Here is a 19,147-nt window from a genome sequence, read left to right as displayed (position 1 = left end):
GATACATTGTTTTCTGAAATTATCATGATTATATATCCTTGCGGTTACAGTGTTGTAGCCAAAGATCGCTCATTCATGATTTACTTCTATCTTGCATATGGCTAAAGTCACACATGTGTGCAATCTTTCCCATTCATCATACAAAAATGCATACATCTTTTATCTCCATTTCAGAAGCAACGACATTTGTATGCTAAAATTTAGCCAAAATGCGTTCGCAGACAAACTAAGTGCCATATTCAAATCCACTCGCACTTTTTTGCTTCAGGAATGTGTCCTCCTTTAGTTTTTCTCGAATTGTATTCTTTTTTAATATTACTATGACACTTGTGATTTTCGACATCCATTATGTCCATACTATATGAGATGATGAAAACCTTAAAGGGACTGTGGCAACGCACGGGCAGTTAACTAGTAGTATGAAAAATATAAATGTACCTATATTATATGTTGGATTAATGTTGAGTGTTAGTTATCTGGTTTTATGATGATCATGAGTTGGCTTATACTTCCTCCGTTCCTAAATATAATACATTTTAGAGATTTCACTATAGACTACATACGGAACAAAATGAGTGAATCTACACTCTAATATATGTCTATATATATCAGTATGTAGTCCATAGTAAAATCTTTAAAAGGTCTTATATTTAGGAACGAAGGGAGTACATCTGTATGTATGTTAAGATAACTTGTTTTGCTCCTACAGTTCCTCTTTGCCAAACCAAATTAGTAGTAGTTTTTCTTGAATAGAATCTTGTGGAGGGAAAATCAAGCGAGGGAAAATAAATAACTGAAACTCGGTCTCGCTGAATTAGTTTGCTCAAAAAGACACAGCGACAGAGATAGAGAGAGAGAGACATGTATGTACACCTCTAAAACTAGCGAACAAAGCATATGTACAATTAATAGGTAAATTCTCCCTCTGTATCCAAATATAAGCCATTTTTTGGTCTAGACTCTAGACTCTTATATTTGGATACAGAGGGAGTACCGGTTAGCAACAGAAACCTGGCTGCTATCATGTTTCTCCTGCAACTATTCCTATGCAAATGTTGTGGGAATACTTCTATTTTAATGCAGATTACAACTGAACACTACCAACAGTACACCAAATAACAGCAAAGAAACATTTATTGCATAACCATGGGCAGAACTAAATGAAAGATGCACTGGACTAGACATAAAAGTCCACTAAAAAATTGATAAATCTTAACTTTTACAGGCTGCATACAAACAGGAATTTGGCTGAATGCTTAGCCAGCTCTGCGGCTGAACCTAGCTTTCTAGATAACCAAAGTTTCAGTAACATACAAGAACATAAGAGTGGTTCGCCTTCAACTATTTTCAGATAGCGCGAGGTAAAATCAAGCTGAACTCAACAGCAGTGGCGCCGCCTCCCCGTGACCGTGAGAGTGCAGTTGTGATCTGCAATAGCACGTCGGGTAGTGCAGGGCCAAGAAATGAATAGCGAAGGTAAAGGTTGCAGGCTGAACTCTTGGAGCCATTACTGTTACAGAGTAGTGCCGAGAACTGAGGAAGACAGAACTGTACGAGAGCAAGAAGCTTTCGTCAATCAAATGCTTTGATTCCTTCTCCTCTATCACCTGATCTGCAAACTAAAGAGAAAGCTCACAACGGTAAATTCTTTGCCATATCTTTACCTACACGAGGAAAAATAGTTGAACCTTCAATGAAGTAAAGCAGAAAGACAATCATACCGGAAATACTTCTTTCGCCTGCATGCAACAAGCTCCAACAGTCCAACTCACAGCAGCATAGAGTATAGGAGACTTCAGCATGAGCACTAAAAATTAGAAGTATATCCACCGGTGCATATGTACCAGATCAGTGAGAAGGGCAGTGCTCTAAATGCATTCATATGAAGGAAAGTGACTGTTCCAGAGAGATTACAAAATCTCAGGTGGCTGCTAGAGAAAGATTGTATACCTTTACAATCACCATCAGAAATCATTACCCCTAAAATTCCAACTAGTTTGTGTTAGACTACTATCTGAGGAGTTAATATCAAGAGCAAAGTCAACTACATCCATCGAAAAATTGATACTTTGCAGGGAGCAATGTCATATCCTCATGATATTTCCCTTTCCTTGAAAACAGAGACAGCATCAGTGAAGTAGTTGAAGCTTCAAGTAAGATCCTCTTCCCATCAACTTTAGACAAATAATTTCCAGCCTTGGCAATCTCACCATTGTCCAACAGCAATCTGATGATACCATTTATAAGACGGGAGCTGGGGACTATACCACTTTTCTCCATTGATGAAAACATATTGTTAGCATCTTCCACTGCCCCATCTTTTAGAAGATTTTTTATCATTACTCCGTAAGTAGACTCATTAGGCAGCAACCCACTGTCTGATATTGCAGCGAACAACTCCTTAGCTTCTTCTTTTCTTTGAACCTTGTACATTGCATTAATCATGGTATTGAGTATTGTAATACTGAACTTTACATTCATTGCTCCTAATTTCTGGAACAGGACAATCGCTTCGTCTGCACAATTATTTCTACAAAGACCTCCAAGTATTATACCGTATGTGGAAATGGTCACTGTTGTTCCACTTTCGATCATCTCATGGAACATTTTCCTTGCAGCAACAGTTCGCCCGGAACGGAACAACCCATCCAGTATGATGTTGTATGTAATAGTATCAGGTTTAAATCCCTTACACAACATTTCTCTAAACAGAGTCAAACCATCATCGATCCTTCTATTTTTACAATAGCCATTAACAAGTGTACTGTAAGTAACAATATTAGGCTCAACACCAACTAATTCCATTGCATCAAGCATTCCAAATGCTTTATCCATTTTGCCGACTAAGCAATATCCGTCGATCAGTGAAGTAAATGTAATGACATCAGGCCTCTCACCTATGTCTATAACCAAGTCAAAGATATCATGTGCATCCATAACCCTTCCATCTTTGCATAAACTGTTTATTACTGAATTGAAGAACACAATGTCAGGACGAGGAATACCTTTGTTTATCATTTCAGAAACCAGTTCCTTGGCTTTAACCAAACCACCGTGCATACAAAAGCTCTGAATTATGGAGTGATAAACAGTTGTGTTTGGTTGAATTCCCCTGGCAACCATCTGATTAAATTTCTCCATGGCATCGGTCAACCTACCCATTCTAGAAAGTACAGCTATGACAGTGGAATATGTGACTACATTTGGACTCACACCTTGTTGCTGCATTTCCGTAAATATGAGCATTACATCATCCACCATTCCACGTTTAGCATAGGCATCGATTAATATGGTGAAAACACGGCAGTCGGCTGCAATACCATTGCTTTTCATTGAATTAAAGAGACCAATCATATCAGCAAAGCATCCTTCAGTACCATGCCCATGAAGCAAAATACAGTACGAGACGGTATCAGGTTTGTGGCCCTTGGCTGTCATGGAATCAAAAAATTCTGCAGCTTCTTTGCTTCTTCCATGCTTGCAAAGGGAGGCCAGTAACGAGTTGCAAGTAACAATATCTGGTATAAGACCCCGACTTTTCATTTTTCTGAACATTTTAGCAGCCTCTTTCAACCGCCCTAACGTGGCATATCCATGGATCATGCAATTATATGTCACTGTATCGGGTTGAGCACCATTGGTAGTCATCTGCCGAAGGACTAGTTCTGCCTTGTCCATTGCTCTGGCCTTGCACAACGCGTCAATAATCGAGTTATATGTTACCACACTAGGCTTAACACCTTGCCGTGTCATTTCATGGAATAGACTGCATGCCTTCCCTGTTTCGCCCTCGTTAAAAAAGCCATGGATGACCGTGCTATACGCCACCACATCAGGGGAGCAGGCACCTCCTTGTTTCGCCATCATCTGGAGGAGGTCGAGCGCCCGCTGGCTCATGCTATTGTCGCATAAGGCCTTCAGAACAATGTTGTATGAGTAGGCATCAGGCACACAGCCGAGGTCGGACATCCTGTGAAGCAGCACGTTCACAGCCTCATCCGTCCGTTTCGCGTAGCAGAGGCACTTGAGGAAGGTGTTGGCGCCGATCTGGTCTGTCCTCAGGCCCTTCCTGAGGAAACGGCCGAATAAGGCAAGCCCTAGGTCCGGGCGACGCGCACGGCAGCAGCAGTCCATGAGGATGTTGCAGGTGCAAACTGTGAGCGCCGCCACCTGCGGGCCGGCTTCCTCCCTGCACACACGGTTGAAGAGAGCCACTGCAAGGGCGGGGCCATCTCTGATGCATGCGCCGGAGGCGGGCACACGGGCGAGGGCGGCGAGGAAGCCGTTCAGGGAGCGCTCAGGGACCGGGGTGGCCTGCCGAAGCAATTCGTCGAACAGGTTGTGTGCGTCCTCCGGCCTGAGCGTCCCGGCGCGGAGGCCCTCCGTGGCCGCGTCGAAGGCGTCATGTGGGGTCCAGGAGCGTGAGGTTGGCGATGCGGTGGTGGGGGTGGAGGTGGAGATGTGGCGGAGGAGGCGGATGCTGGAGATCGGCGTGGCGGGGGAGCGGCGGAGGCGGGACATCGGCGAGGTGCGGGGGTCAGGAGAAAAGGAGCGGCGGATGCGGAGACCAGACCTCGTCTAGGCGCGGGAGGAGGAGCGGCGGCGGCGGGACGTCGGCGGCCGCCGTGTTCGTACGCAGCGAAGAGGGTTGGAGTTGCACAGCCGATGAGTTGAGTGTCGCTTGGCGTGAGTGGAGAGCGGGTGGGTGGGTCCCACCTTCCAGTCACACAAACATGCTCCCTTCCTCCTACTTCAAAACCAGTATGTTGGTTTCTATCACAGGATCGATCACATCAAAATATCACGAACACACGCGATAAACACTTTTAGCCAAGGGTGCGTCTCGCACCCTCTAATTCATCTCGTTATTTCTTCTTTTCTCAAGTCATAGTTTTTCTTCCTTACAACTCGATACAATAAACTCACGCAATACCTATGCATATATATATATATGCACGGCCGGAACCAAAACCTTAAACCGACTTGTGCTTGTTTTGCACTTCAAACCCAACACGTCTAGTACTTTTGACCTAACATATACTCAGCAACATTGCTTTTCTAATCTAATTATCCGGCAACGCTGATCACATCTTATGAAACTTAGCTCAACTTTCCCAAGTTGATTATCGCTGGCTACTACTAACTCCAACGTGACACGGAGTAGACTAAGCATAGTACTACTCAAACTCTTACACGTGAATATGTACTCCTAGTACATGGAAACCAACTTAACCGCAAGGAATGTTTGGATTATTCCAACATTCACCCCCTAATCCAAACATCCCATTCTTTACGTGACAAGACACGCAAACAACCACCTCATCTTTTCATGCCATGACCACCACTTCATCAAAACTGAAACCAACGATTATTCGGACTACCAGCCACGTTGTCATATCTTAGCGTGGTACATGCAGACTAAACACATAGCGTCATGCAGGAACTTGACTTAACTGGCTCGCATATCCATTTTTACGTCGGTCTTCATCTTCTCGTTGCGACACGGAGATAGCCCGCCATCTTGTCTCCGTGCACGTCTTCACCCCTTGGAGATACATCTTCATTGGAGCACCTCAACCATGACGTCTCATGTCTTCGCGCCTTGAACATGCATCTCACCGGAGTCCCTCGACCATGACAAACGTATCGTAGACCAGCACTTGGACCCAACTCCACACCTTATTCTTGTTGTCGGTGACGCATCTTACCAAACAACACTTCGCGTCCGGCGGCAACACAACTCGTCATGTACAAGCAACACATCTTTTCGTACATGAACTCGCCAGAACTTGTTACCTTTGCCCAAGATCGAGCGCACGATCTCAAGGCAACCCAACTGGTCCAGCGGCAACACAACTCGCCGTATACGCGTAGCACAACTTCCGTATACGAACTCGTTGGAACTCCTTGATCAAAGACAGAAACACAGGGCACAACTTCTTTTTTCCATCCTATCAAGCTCTCAATTCTCCTCCGCCAGTGACGCATCTCAACTACAGCAGAAGACTCACAAACCTAAGCTCTTGGACGCACCTTACAAGAACTCACGTGCACACCTTGACAACGGCACACAACTTTACCGTCTCCTCCTTGCACTCCCCAACGATGATCTCGATGAGATTCCCAGTGCCACAACTTCAGCACCTCCGCAACCATCAAGGATCACCATCGCCTTGCCGACGACAGCATGTCGCCCTACTCCATGTCGTTCCGCCGAACGACAATCACCTGCCGCCTCGCTTTCGACAAAACCCTCACCGCCTTATCGTCGTCGCTTCGTCAAACGACTATGTCGCTACACCAGCGACTGCATCGCGCGCCCCGAGGCGCTAGTCGGGTCGCCACCCCGGGGCAAGCGAACTTCAAATCGACCTTGCTCTAGATACCAATTGTTGGATTCTATCACATGATCGATCACATCAAAATATCACGAACACACGCGATAAACACTTTTAGCCAAGGGTGCGTCTCGCACCCTCTAATTCATCTCTTTATTTCTCCTTTTCTCAAGTCATAGTTTTTCTTCCTTACAACTCGATACAATAAACTCAGGCAATACCTATGCATATATATATATGCACGGCCGGAACCAAAACCTTAAACCGCCTTGTGCTTGTTTTGCACTTCAAACCCAACACGTCTAGTACTTTTGACCTAACATATACTCAGCAACATTGCTTTCCTAATCTAATTATCCGGCAACGTTGATCACATCTTATGAAACTTAGCTCAACTTTCCCAAGCTGATTACCGCTGGCTACTACTAACTCCAACGTGACACGGAGTAGACTAAGCATAGTACTACTCAAACTCTTACACGTGAATATGTACTCCTAGTACATGGAAACCAACTTAACCGCAAGGAATGTTTGGATTATTCCAACACAGTATAGGTACCGTATCTCCTCTGTTTTTCAAACAAGCAAATTTAGATACATATTTTCCAGTCCCAAATTATGAACGGATACCGCATTATAGCGTGTGAACATGTAAGTTTCGACTCATATGCGCGTAATGTAGATGGGGATTTAATCCTTGCAAGTTCATTCCATTCAAAATTGAATTGATGCTACTTTAGTGATCTAAATGCTTTTATATCTCTCCTCTCTTTCTAATATAATAATAATAATAAAGCACGTATTGCTCCTGCCGTCCGTCGTCGTGGTAGTTTTGCAAAAAAGTCCCCGAGGTTTTAGATGTTCAACCCGCAGTCCCTGTTTAAGTGACACTCTAGAAAAACGTTTCGTTTTTGCGTAAAAACCATTGCAATTGCTAGATATTATGTCCGCAACCCTTATCCCCGACCCTGAGCTCCTCCTCCTGTGCGCCTCCTCCCCGACCTCCCTCGCGCGTCGTCCGGCGTCCGGCGAGGCCGCCGCCGATTCCCAGGTCACACCACTGCCGCCGCCGATTCCCAGGTCACGCCGCCGCTCCCCTGCCTTCTCTCTTTCCTCTCTCTCTCTCTCTCTCTCTAATCTCCTTTTCTCTCCTTCTCTCCAGGAGCTCAGCGCGCCACGGGATCTCCATCGGCCAGATCCGGTGCCTTCCTCCCGGATCCGCGCGCCATCCACCTCCTCTATCCGATTCGGCGCCACCCAACCCGCCATGACCTCCACGATGGCGCCCGCTGAGATCCTATGCCGGCGGTTGCTCCAAAACTTGGTTTTGAAACTTCAGATAAGGCTAGATGTGCCAGAAGCGACGAGACTCTGGCCGTGCCACATGTTCGTGGTGGCTTGCATGCAGTGGTACAAATTCAGAGTAAAGTCTTTTTCTTTGCACCTTCTTTTGTTTTATGTTGCCTCCTTTACCAGGGATAAATTGCGAATTCAGGGAGCATTGTCTTCCATCACATCATCCTGATGATCACCGGCTACTGCAGAAGCTGCAGCAGCACATCGTCAACAGGAGCAGAATCAGGACTTCACAATAGAACTGGTGATGTATGCTTGCGATTGTTTGCTCTCTTGTGCACTGGTAGAACTGATAGAAAGGTTCAGAGGGGATAGAAAGCGCTAAGGAAAGACAGTTAGGCTACAGGTTATGGCCTATTAAAATTGAACGCTCCTCTACCGTTTACCGAAATATGTATGGGGTTCTTTATATTAAGTCGTTATAGGAACAAGAGCTTACTTAGTGACAATTTATTTTAATTCATGCTTTTGCCAACTGAACTGAACAAATTTTATTTGCCTATTTCTGAATTTATATTTTAGTAATATTATGGCTTCAGTTTGTCTTGCACATGTATGGGTCTCACTGGTTGTTATTTTCAAAAGCCTGTCTAATGAATCTTTACTACTGAGCTTTTTATTTGTGTCATGATTATAGTATACACCTGACCTTCACATTCATCTTTTCATGCTTATGTAATTTGTTACAGCGATATCCTTTTAGGTTTAATGAAAAGATTGATCAAACATCGAGCTTCAGATTTGAAAGTTCTCATCACTTCGGCGACTCTTGATGGTTTGAAAGTGTCAAATTTCTTCTCAAGATGCCCTGTGTTGAACATCCCTGGAGCTATATTCCCTGTGGAGAAGTTTTACAGCACAGACCGTCCAACAAATTATATCGAATCCTCTCTCAGAACAGCTATAGGTATGGATATTTTTGTGTGTGTAACTATTGCAGTTTAAAACTTCTACAATAGAGGATACATCCATTGGTGATTGGTCCAACATCTGATGAGAATATTCCCTTAAGTAGTACCACTTTGTCCCTGATGAGTAGGTCCTGTACACCCCACCAAACACTAGGATACCGACATGTCCTAGACCACTGACTAATCCCACTCCTCGCTGTTGATTCTGCCACTGTACTGGCTGCAATTTGCCTCCCTTGTCGTCGTGTGGTCGTCGTTGTCTTTGATGAAAAGGGAGGTGGTGCAAGTGTGGGTTTGTGGTGGTGTGAGATGCTATGTCAAAAAGATCAGCCTTGGGAGGGTCATGTGTTGGGGAACGTCGCATGGGAAACAAAAATTTTCCTACGCGCACGAAGACCTATCATGGTGATGTCCATCTACGAGAGGGGATGAGTGATCTACGTACCCTTGTAGATCGTACAGCAGAAGCGATTAGAGATCGCGGTTGATGTAGTGGAACGTCCTCACGTCCCTCGATCTGCCCCGCGAACAATCCCGCGATCAGTCCCACGATCTAGTACCGAACGGACGGCACCTCCGCGTTCAGCACACGTACAGCTCGACGATGATCTCGGCCTTCTTGATCCAGCAAGAGAGACAGAGAGGTAGAAGAGTTCTCCGGCAGCGTGACGGCGCTCCGGAGGTTGGTGATGATCTCGTCTCAGCAGGGCTCCGCCCGAGCTCCGCAGAAGCGCGATCTAGAGGAAAAACTATGGAGGTATGTGGTCGGGCAGCCGTGAGAAAGTCGTCTCAAATCTGCCCTAAAAGCCCCATATATATAGGAGGAGGGAGGGGGACCTTGCCTTGGGGTCCAAGGGAACCCCAAGGGGTCGGCCGAGCCAGGGGGGAGGACTCTCCCCCCCCCCAAACCGAGTCCTACTTGGTTTGGTGGGAGGGAGTCCTTCCCCCTTCCCACTTCTTCCTTTTTTTTTCTTTCTTCCTTTGATTTTTCTTCCTTGGCGCATAGGATTTGGTGGGCTGTCCCACCAGCCCACTAAGGGCTGGTGTGACCCCCACAAATACCTATGGGCTTCCCCGGAGTGGGTTGCCCCCCTCCGGTGAACTCCCGGAACCCATTCGTCATTCCCGGTACATTCCCGGTAACTCCGAAAACCTTCCGGTAATCAAATGAGGTCATCCTATATATCAATCTTCGTTTCCGGACCATTCCGGAAACCCTCGTGACGTCCGTGATCTCATCCGGGACTCCGAACAACATTCGGTAACCAACCATATAACTCAAATACGCATAAAACAACGTCGAACCTTAAGTGTGCAGACCCTGCGGGTTCGAGAACTATGTAGACATGACCCGAGAGACTCCTCGGTCAATATCCAATAGCGGGACCTGGATGCCCATATTGGATCCTACATATTCTACGAAGATCTTATCGTTTGAACCTCAGTGCCAAGGATTCGTATAATCCCGTATGTCATTCCCTTTGTCCTTCGGTATGTTACTTGCCCGAGATTCGATCGTCAGTATCCGCATACCTATTTCAATCTCGTTTACCGGCAAGTCTCTTTACTCGTTCCGTAATACAAGATCCCGCAACTTACACTAAGTTACATTGCTTGCAAGGCTTGTGTGTGATGTTGTATTACCGAGTGGGCCCCGAGATACCTCTCCGTCACACGGATCGACAAATCCCAGTCTTGATCCATACTAACTCAACTAACACCTTCGGAGATACCTGTAGAGCATCTTTATAGTCACCCAGTTACGTTGCGACGTTTGATACACACAAAGCATTCCTCCGGTGTCAGTGAGTTATATGATCTCATGGTCATAGGAATAAATACTTGACACGCAGAAAACAGTAGCAACAAAATGACACGATCAACATGCTACGTCTATTAGTTTGGGTCTTAGTCCATCACGTGATTCTCCCAATGACGTGATCGAGTTATCAAGCAACAACACCTTGTTCATAATCAGAAGACACTGACTATCATCGATCAACTGGCTAGCCAACTAGAGGCATGCTAGGGACGGTGTTTTGTCTATGTATCCACACATGTAAATGAGTCTTCATTCAATACAATTATAGCATGGATAATAAACTATTATCTTGATACAGGAATTATAATAATAACTATACATTTATTATTGCCTCTAGGGCATAATTCCAACATCATGTACTCACGAGCTCTGGTTGCCGGGCCATTCCCTTGGCTCTTATCCATTTAGCATGATTAAAATTGTAAAGTGCATTGACAGGAAGGCATGTGCAAACTACAGGTTTGCCAGCTAACAGCCTACATGTCTTGGTGAAAATTGTTTGATGCATGCATAAATGCGACCAAAGAGAAATATTTATATTACGTGACTTATTATTGGTGGAAACTAACATAGATTATAAGGAAGTCATATAATTATGTTTTTCGATTTGTTTAAAGTTTTGCTTTTGATGATTTTTATATGCTTAAATTATTGGAGATCTTATTTTCCGTACTAATACCCATAGATTTTTCTCCAACAGATATCCATGTTAAGGAAGCTCCTGGGGATGTATTAATATTTATGACAGGAAAGGTCAGTATCTCAAAGTTGGCCACTGTGTATGCTCTTATATGCAACTTTGAAGGACATTATGTGGTCTCTGACACTATGGAAAGACCTTGACCTGTTTCTTAGCAGATTTAATTGCATAGTTTATGTTAATTTGTCCTCCTTTCTTGCATGTTAGTGTCTGGTGTCTAATACAGAGAGTCCCTGTGCAAAGTTTGTCCTTAAGGGCAAAACAAATACTTGAGATGGTTCTTAATACCTGCTACCACTTAGCCCTAATTTATCACCAAATTACCAATATTCTTATATGGGAATAAAATATTTAGAAAGTAATTTCTCGTTATCATCTTGCCTGATTCCTTTTGAATTTTGAAACTGTATTTTGTTCCTCCTGTCTAGAGTGACTGATGATTTTAATTTTGGAATAGTTGTAGAACTTTCATATGTTGTCATTGATGTGGTTTTAAAATGTCTGAAAGTATTTTGCATAATTTTGTTCATAACTATTGTTTGTCATACTTATACAAACTTGTTGGTATCCTTTTCAGGATGACATCGACAAGATGGTGTCAAAATTGGAGGAAAGAATTCAAAATCTCGAGGAAGGTTCTTGTATGGATGCTCTTGTTCTCCCACTCCATGGTTCTTTGCCACCTGAACAGCAGGCAATCAGTTAATCTTCCATTGCATATTTTCTTTTTTAATTTTTTGCCCTAAAACTTTCCACATATCCATCTCATGGATGTTAAGATGCTCTCAGTTTTTATTTCGAAATCATAGGGATGATTTTTCCCCAGCACATCTGTAACTCCAAATCACCCTTAAAAAGGTCCCAATTACAATAATTCCATGGTATGTTTTTTTTTCAAAATTTAGCAATTAGCTTCGTAGAATTTAAGTTTGATTTTGTTTGAGGTCTACTTGAAGTACTTCAAAATTCACATGGCACTCACATAAGCTGAAATGAAGCAATATTGATCGTATAAATGCTCTCTTTGCTTTACAAATTAGAAAGCGCTAAGGAAAGACAGTTAGGCTACAGGTTATGGCCTATTAAAATTGAACGCTCCTCTACCGTTTACCGAAATATGTATGGGGTTCTTTATATTAAGTGGTTATAGGAACAAGAGCTTACTTAGTGACAATTTATTTTAATTCATGCTTTTGTCAACTGAACTGAATAAATTATATTTGCCTATTTCTGAATTTATATTTCAGTAATATTATGGCTTCAGTTTGTCTTGCACATTTATGGGTCTCACTGGTTGTTATTTTTAAAAGCCTGTCTAATGAATCTTTACTACTGAGCTTTTTATTTGTGTCATGATTGTAGTATACACCTGACCTTCACATTCATCTTGTCATGCTTATGTAATGCTCGGCGGTTCCGATCTTTCCGGCAGGTTCCTGTTGGAGACATTGTTTGAGAAGCTCTACCTCTCTAAACCACTACTTTGCGCATGAACTTGAGCAAGGGGGATATATATCGGTAGTTAAGTTTTGCCTCACAAGAGAGGAGCTGGGCGCTGCATCTGGCTGGAAATTGGTGTCAAGTCCCATATGCAAAGACGGAGCAACCTCGATGAATAGTGCAGCAGCCCGAGCAATCAAGTTCATGGGAAATCGGCGGCACAAGGTGCTTGTCGATTATAACTATGAGCAGCTGAAGCAAGGGCAAAGAAAAAATATAAGCCTCAGACTTGGTACCCAAAAAAAGAACGAGATTAAAGAGCAAAAGGTGGGTCATAGCAGAGATAAGTAAGGAATGATCAGACTATCTAGAAGTGGTCCGTGTTGCATCTAGCCAAATTCATCAACTCCTGAAGCCGCGGCCGACCTTCAGCAGGTGGCAGAAGGCATCGTTGCAACACAGGAGGGGATAATTCACATAGACAGTTCAGAGTATATTATTGCTGCAAGCCTGCTACTGATGCAAGAGCTCTTGCAAACGTCTGCTTACCGTAATATCTGTCAAAAAATTACATGGCATGATTTTGATAGTTGTGTTCAACTGTAACATCTGTTTGTTTGCTCTTAAGCCGGACCTATGTAGGAATGGATGAACTCCTTGAGGATTATCGCAATGACGCTCTGCATCCCCGTGATCTGAAACCTGCTCTTGCAAAAGCAATAAACCAGATATTGCAGGTAAGAGACATCTCCCAGTTCATGTTTCATGTTCAGTTTACTTTAATGCTTTTCCGTTTTATCCAAAAAAGTTTATACTGCCTTAAAGATCTTACGAGTTTCTCATTTAAACAGCTTGTACGTGATCACTTCAAAAAATTGCGAAGCCAAAGGTCCATGTGACGCTGTTAAGGTACATGCCCCTACCCTTAAAATTCACTTGCATGAATGCTCACAATCATTTTGGTTGTTACCAGACTACATTCTTTCTTCAGAAATGTCTTGTCAGACTGAGCAACTTCTATCCTCATGCATCATGCCCCGAAGGCCAATAAGCATTTTATCGTCAGTTAAAAAAATAAGCAGTCTATCTTATTTTCATTAACTCATTTCAGGTTTTAGTTGAATTGAGTTCTTGGATCATACACTTTAGTAGCATTTGCTTGCTCTTTTGAGTATAATAGTTACTCAAATTGAATTGCAATTTTGTGTTGTATATATCATGGCAAGGCAAATGTGCAAGAAATTAACCTGGAACAATTAATGTTTTGCAGTGAGAGGAGCAACCAAGATAACCAAGAACTTATGCATGTTTTGGCCACAATCACTTCTAGAACTATGTGTACTTCAAACTATTGCAATCAAGATAGCCAAGAACTACATGGATACTTTGGAAGAAACCGTTTTAGAAACTGTGTATGGTTTTTTTCCAAGGAATTTTGTGTACTTTGAGCTACTCCCTCTATATCAACATATAAGGTCCTGTTTGGAATGGGTGTAAGTTTTTACACCCGTATTAATTTTACACTTGTAACTTACCGACCGCCTCTTGTTTCCTATGTAAAATAAAAACGACGGGAGAAGGTTTGTATCCTAAACCGGCCACAAACGAGCTTAAACGCTGATCCAAACACGACCTAAGACGTTTTTAGTCTAAATGACTAAATCTAGACTAAAAAATGTCTTATATTATGGTACAGAGGGAGTATTTTTTATTACTGTGTCTGAATGTTTAAGAAAAATATTTATTAAAAAAAGATTCCTTTTCAAACAAAAGCTGGAAATTCATAAAAACAATACTTCTTAAAAAGTATTACAATTTTTATGTATACATCATTTTTTTTAAAAAAAATTAACATTTAACCTTATCATCGACAATTATTAAAAATCCATATAAAAATGATGCACAATAACAGATGAAGCAAGTTTTGCAAAAAAAAATAAAAAATATTATTCAAAAAATATTTATGGAAAATATGTTGTACACACAAATGCCGTCTCCAATAAGAAAAAGTTATTCTCACACAATAAAAAGATCCTTTTGAAAAAAATAACAATTTATCTTTTACAAAAATTTACAAATTTAATAAAAAATTTAACTATCATAAAATATTTCTGTGACAGCCCGAGACCGACGTTCCAGAAGATTCCCCTCTCTTTCCGTTTTCGTCATGTCATTTATTTTATTTGTCGCATCATCATCGCATCATGCGCATCATCTGCATTGCATCGACATCTCCGTTGCCGCCCGTTTTCAAAACTTGCATTCGTTAGGAGTTGCCGGTTCTCGTCGTCGTCCGTTCTGAGTCCGACCGCACACGCACGCACCCGCGGCACCGTCGAAACCCTGTTTTTAAAGTGTGTTTAAAACTCTCTCTGATCGAGGTGAAACTTGGCACGCGGTCGCGATTAGATGTAGCTAGGCCGCCTGTCGAATTTCGTCGTGATCGGAGACCGACTGGTACCCGAACGGTCGATCGTAGCGGCACCGTCTTCGGTTATTCGTCGGACGTGTGTCGGTGTTTTTAAATTCGTGCCGCGTCGCCCATTCTCCCTCTCGTCTCCGGATACCCCTCTACACGGTCACGAACCCGTTCCCGCGTTCGGAATCGTCCGAATCCGACCCCGCGGTTGGATCCGGAGCGCGATTCCGGTTAACCGAGCCCCCTTTTTTCCTTATAAATACCCCCTCCTCCTTAATTTATGGACAACCCCTCTTCCCTGCCTCGTTTTCCGCGCCCCACCTACCAAACCCTAACCCTAGCCGCAGCAGCCTCTCCCCACCAGCGCCGCCGGCCCGCCCGAGCCCGCGCGCGGCCCGCCGAGGCCCATCCGGCCGCCGCCCGGGCTGTAGCCGCCGCCGCCCACGTTCTTCCTGCCCGAGCCGCGCCTCCCCCATGGCTCCCTCTCCCGCGCCGCCGCGCCGGCCAGCAGCCGCCGCCGGCCCTTGCCCTGCCAGCCCTGCCGCCTTGCCCTCCGGCCGCCGCTCGCCGGAGAGCCGAGGGGTCGCCTCCCCGAGCCGCCGTCGCCCTCGAACCCCATGGCCGCCGAGGTGTGTTGCAGCGAGGTCTCCGGTGCGCCGTCGCCCGTCGGCCTTCCGCAACCGCCGGCCGCCGCCCTGCCCAGATCCGGTGGCCGAGGTCTGGATCCGGCCATCCCTTGCGTCGGCAGCCACCGGGTCTCGACGGAGCCGCCGCCGCCATCGCCCTGAAGTGCTCGGGTCGAGCGAACCGAGCTCCAGTCCGAGGGAGCCGTCGCCTCGCCCGAGCCGCTGCGCTGCGCCGCGCCTGGGCCGCCTTGCCGCTCCTGGGCCGGCCTCCCGTCGCTCCAGCCGGACCCCGAGGCCCAGCAACGGCAGCCCCTTCGGCCGGCCCCGCGCCTCCCCGTGGGCCGCCTCCCTGCCCGCTCGCTGGCCCAGTCGGCCACCGACTCCGGTCGGCCCGAACCAATCGCCCCAGGCCGGCCCGAGCTGGCCCAAGGTGAGCTATTCCCCGCCTTTTTATTATTTTGCTATTTATCGCTGCCCTTTTGACCCATTTAGGTTTTTAGGAATTAATTAATTCCAGAATCTAGACGTATATTTAAACGTCCGTAGTTTAATATCCGTAAGTCCGTTCGCGATGTATCGTATATCGTTTTGGTGTAGAATTTCACGTAGAATCTGATTTTGAAACTTGCATATTTGTTTAACGCTGTTTAGAGTGCCTAATGCCTCGTTTTACGTGCTGTTTAACTAGGATCTATTCCGTAGTTAATTTCCGTGCGTATCCGGATTGCCCGTATGCCATAGAGTTAATGTCCATGTTTTAGGTACCATATTTCTACGTATTTTAGAGCGGTCACTCGTATTTTTTCGTGTAGGATTTTGCCGGTAGTTTATTTTCCCGTTTAGAGGTTTTATCTCGCTTTAATGTGTGGCTTTATTTTGAGTTGCAAACCCCACTTATTTTATATGTTTTCGGGGGATTTTTTTGTGCAATTAGTTTTAGCTTTTGAGGAAGTTAGTTCGCGAGATATTTTGATGTGAAGCCCTTTTGTCAAATCCGTAGGTTTTATTCCGGGCCTCGTTTGAGTTAGTCGTCAACTAGTGATTTGATCTTGGGTGTTTTGTTCAGTCCCTGGTATTTTTAGTTGCAATAGAAATGCATGTTTAGGTGTTGTTTGACTGCCCTCAAGTTGCTTGAATAGTGCTGTTTAGAGGAGCTGAAATATTTCTAAGTCTGGATTCTGTTATTATTTTGTTGCTATCTTGTCTAGCTTGCATCCTGTGATCTGTAGCTCTTTTGAGGTTGGTCCAATGGAGTTAGTTGTACACCTTATGTTTCTCTAGCATGCTGTTAAGTTTCATGCCATTTGGACTCCTGTAGCTATAGGTTTTACTGCTGTCAATATTGCTTCAGGCTGAAAACTGCACTTTGACGAGGTGTTATTTTCACTAAGTCTGAAATAGTGCGTGAGATGCCATTTTGTGTCTTCTTTTCCTAGTGCTCCTTGCTGCCATGCTAGTAGTTGTTAGTTGTTTGTAGTAGTGCGTCTTGCCCTCTTTCATGCCATGCCTTGCTTGAGCTCATCGGAGTTGTGTAGCCGAAGTTGTGAGGCGTAGAAGATGCTATGTGGCTGATTTTGGCAGATTGTAGCGTTTTCTTGTTTTGCTCGTAGTTTTCGAACCGTAGCTCCGATTTGATCGTGTCCTACACAAAACTTGCTTAGAATCTCGTGTAGCTTCATTTTCTCTTGCTGTTTGAATGTGTTGAAGTGCTCGTAGCCGCCGTTGCACACATTTTGCATTCATGCCATCATATCTTGCGGTGCTTGTAACTTTTGATCCGTAGCTCCGTTGGAGATGTTCTTTACGTGTAGGTTGCTTGCCTTGACGCGTAGAATCACGTGAACCTATTTGTTTTGCTGTTTAACAACCAATTAAATGCATTAGGTCAGTTCTGGACAGAATTGTAAATTAACACGTGGGGTCATTTCGGAGGTGCTATATGTCATTTCCGACCTCATTTAAAATGCCTAGATAGGTAGTTTAATTTCCGCTTCACCTCTTGCATGTTTGAAAACATTAATATTGCCGTGTAGATAACCGGGAGCGAACTAAATAATTACCGTGGAGTTTCGTCAATATGCAACTCGTGCATATTGAACTTCACTTAATGTGTAGGTGTGATTGTGGGTTTTGTCATGCCGTGACTTGCATGTATTCAGTAGCTCATGCATCTTATGTGTTGTGCATCGTGTGGTGAATATCGTGTGTTGATGCTTGTTTCCGTTTCCTCCGTATCGATAGAGTCTCGCAAGCGTGTCGGATGTGAGGACCCGTTCGACTACGTCGGTTCGTCTGCTTCACGGAGGCATTCTTCTTCCAAGCGGGACCTCAGGCAAGATGATCATTTCCCCAGATACCATTACTATCATCGCCATGCTAGTTCTATCGCTTCTATCGTTTATGTCTCGTTGCCTACCACATGTTAAATATCAGCCTCTCAACAATGCCATGTTAACCCACAACCTGTTCAACCTAGCAAACCACTGATTGGCTATGTTACTGCTTGCTTAACCCTGTTGATAGCGTTGCTAGTTGCAGGTGCAGTTGCTTCCATGTTAAACATGGGTTCCTTGTTATATCACCATATTAAATGCTATTAATTTAATGGACCTATATACTTGGCAAAAGGTGGAAGGCTCGGTCTTTCTAGCCTGGTGTTTTGTTCCACCTTTGCCCCCTTTAGTTACCGGCTACCGGTGTTATGTTCCATAATTGAGCGCTCCTAACACGATCGGGGTCGTTATGGGGACCCCCTTGATAATTCGTTTCAGATTAAAGCTGGTCTGGCAAGGCCCAACTTTGGTACTACATTTGCCTAATCACCTAATAAAATTGCATAGGGACTTTCCGGACCCCGAGGATAATTTAAACAACCCCCGGGCCAGTGCTCCTCATGAGTGTTGGTCCAAAACAGAGCAGCTTATTAACGCTACCCGGGGCAACTCGGCGTTTGGCGTGGTAACCATCGCTCATCCGTCGTGTCCTGAGAACGAGGTACGCGACTCCTATCGGGATCGTCGACACGTCGGGCGGCCTTGCTGGATTAGTTTTACCTTTGACGAGATATCTTGTGCATCGGGATTCCGGTGATGCTTTGGGTAATCTCAGAGTTGAGGTTTTCCACTAGGGAATCCGACGAGATCGCGAGCTTCGTGATTGAGGATTTCTATGCGGCTTGTGGTAATTTGTGATGGACTAGTTGGAGCACCCCTGCAGGGTTAAATCTTTCGGAAAGCCGTGTCCGCGGTTATGTGGCAACGTGGAAGCTTTGTTTAACACTGGTTCTAGATAACTTGAAGTTAACTTAATTAAAACATGCCAACTGTGTGCGTAACCGTGACTGTCTCTTTCGTGAGTTCCTTCTCCGATCGAGGACACGGTGGGGTTATGTCTGTCGTAGGTAGGTGTTCAGGATCATTCATTTGATCATCAGTAGTTCACGTCCGCTATGCGTAGATCTTCCCCCTCTTACTTCTTGTACTCGTAAGTTAGCCACCGAATATATGCTTAGCCGCTGCTGCAACCTCACCACTTA

The 19,147-nt window shown here is 44.6% G+C and overlaps 2 protein-coding genes across 2 annotated transcripts; one reads left to right on the top strand and one right to left on the bottom strand.

The window, feature by feature from the left end:
* Window positions 1-1,848: 1,848 nt before the first annotated feature.
* LOC123399453 (protein Rf1, mitochondrial-like) lies at window positions 1,849-4,695 on the bottom strand. Its single transcript, XM_045093893.1, has one exon. The coding sequence runs from the start codon at window positions 4,519-4,521 to the stop codon at window positions 2,041-2,043; it is 2,481 nt and encodes an 826-aa protein (XP_044949828.1). The 5' UTR covers window positions 4,522-4,695; the 3' UTR covers window positions 1,849-2,040.
* A 3,690-nt stretch (window positions 4,696-8,385) lies between these two features.
* Window positions 8,386-11,840, top strand: LOC123405605 (probable pre-mRNA-splicing factor ATP-dependent RNA helicase DEAH4). Its single transcript, XM_045099236.1, has 3 exons — window positions 8,386-8,601; window positions 11,128-11,180; window positions 11,705-11,840. Exons 1-3 carry the CDS (start codon window positions 8,403-8,405, stop codon window positions 11,831-11,833), a joined length of 381 nt encoding a protein of 126 aa, XP_044955171.1. The 5' UTR covers window positions 8,386-8,402; the 3' UTR covers window positions 11,834-11,840.
* Window positions 11,841-19,147: the final 7,307 nt, after the last annotated feature.

Source organism: Hordeum vulgare, chromosome 1H, assembly GCF_904849725.1.
Source record: "Hordeum vulgare subsp. vulgare chromosome 1H, MorexV3_pseudomolecules_assembly, whole genome shotgun sequence".
Taxonomy (NCBI): Eukaryota; Viridiplantae; Streptophyta; class Magnoliopsida; order Poales; family Poaceae; genus Hordeum; species Hordeum vulgare.
Note: the sequence above shows the minus strand (reverse complement) of the source record. Positions and strands in the feature narration are given on the sequence as shown.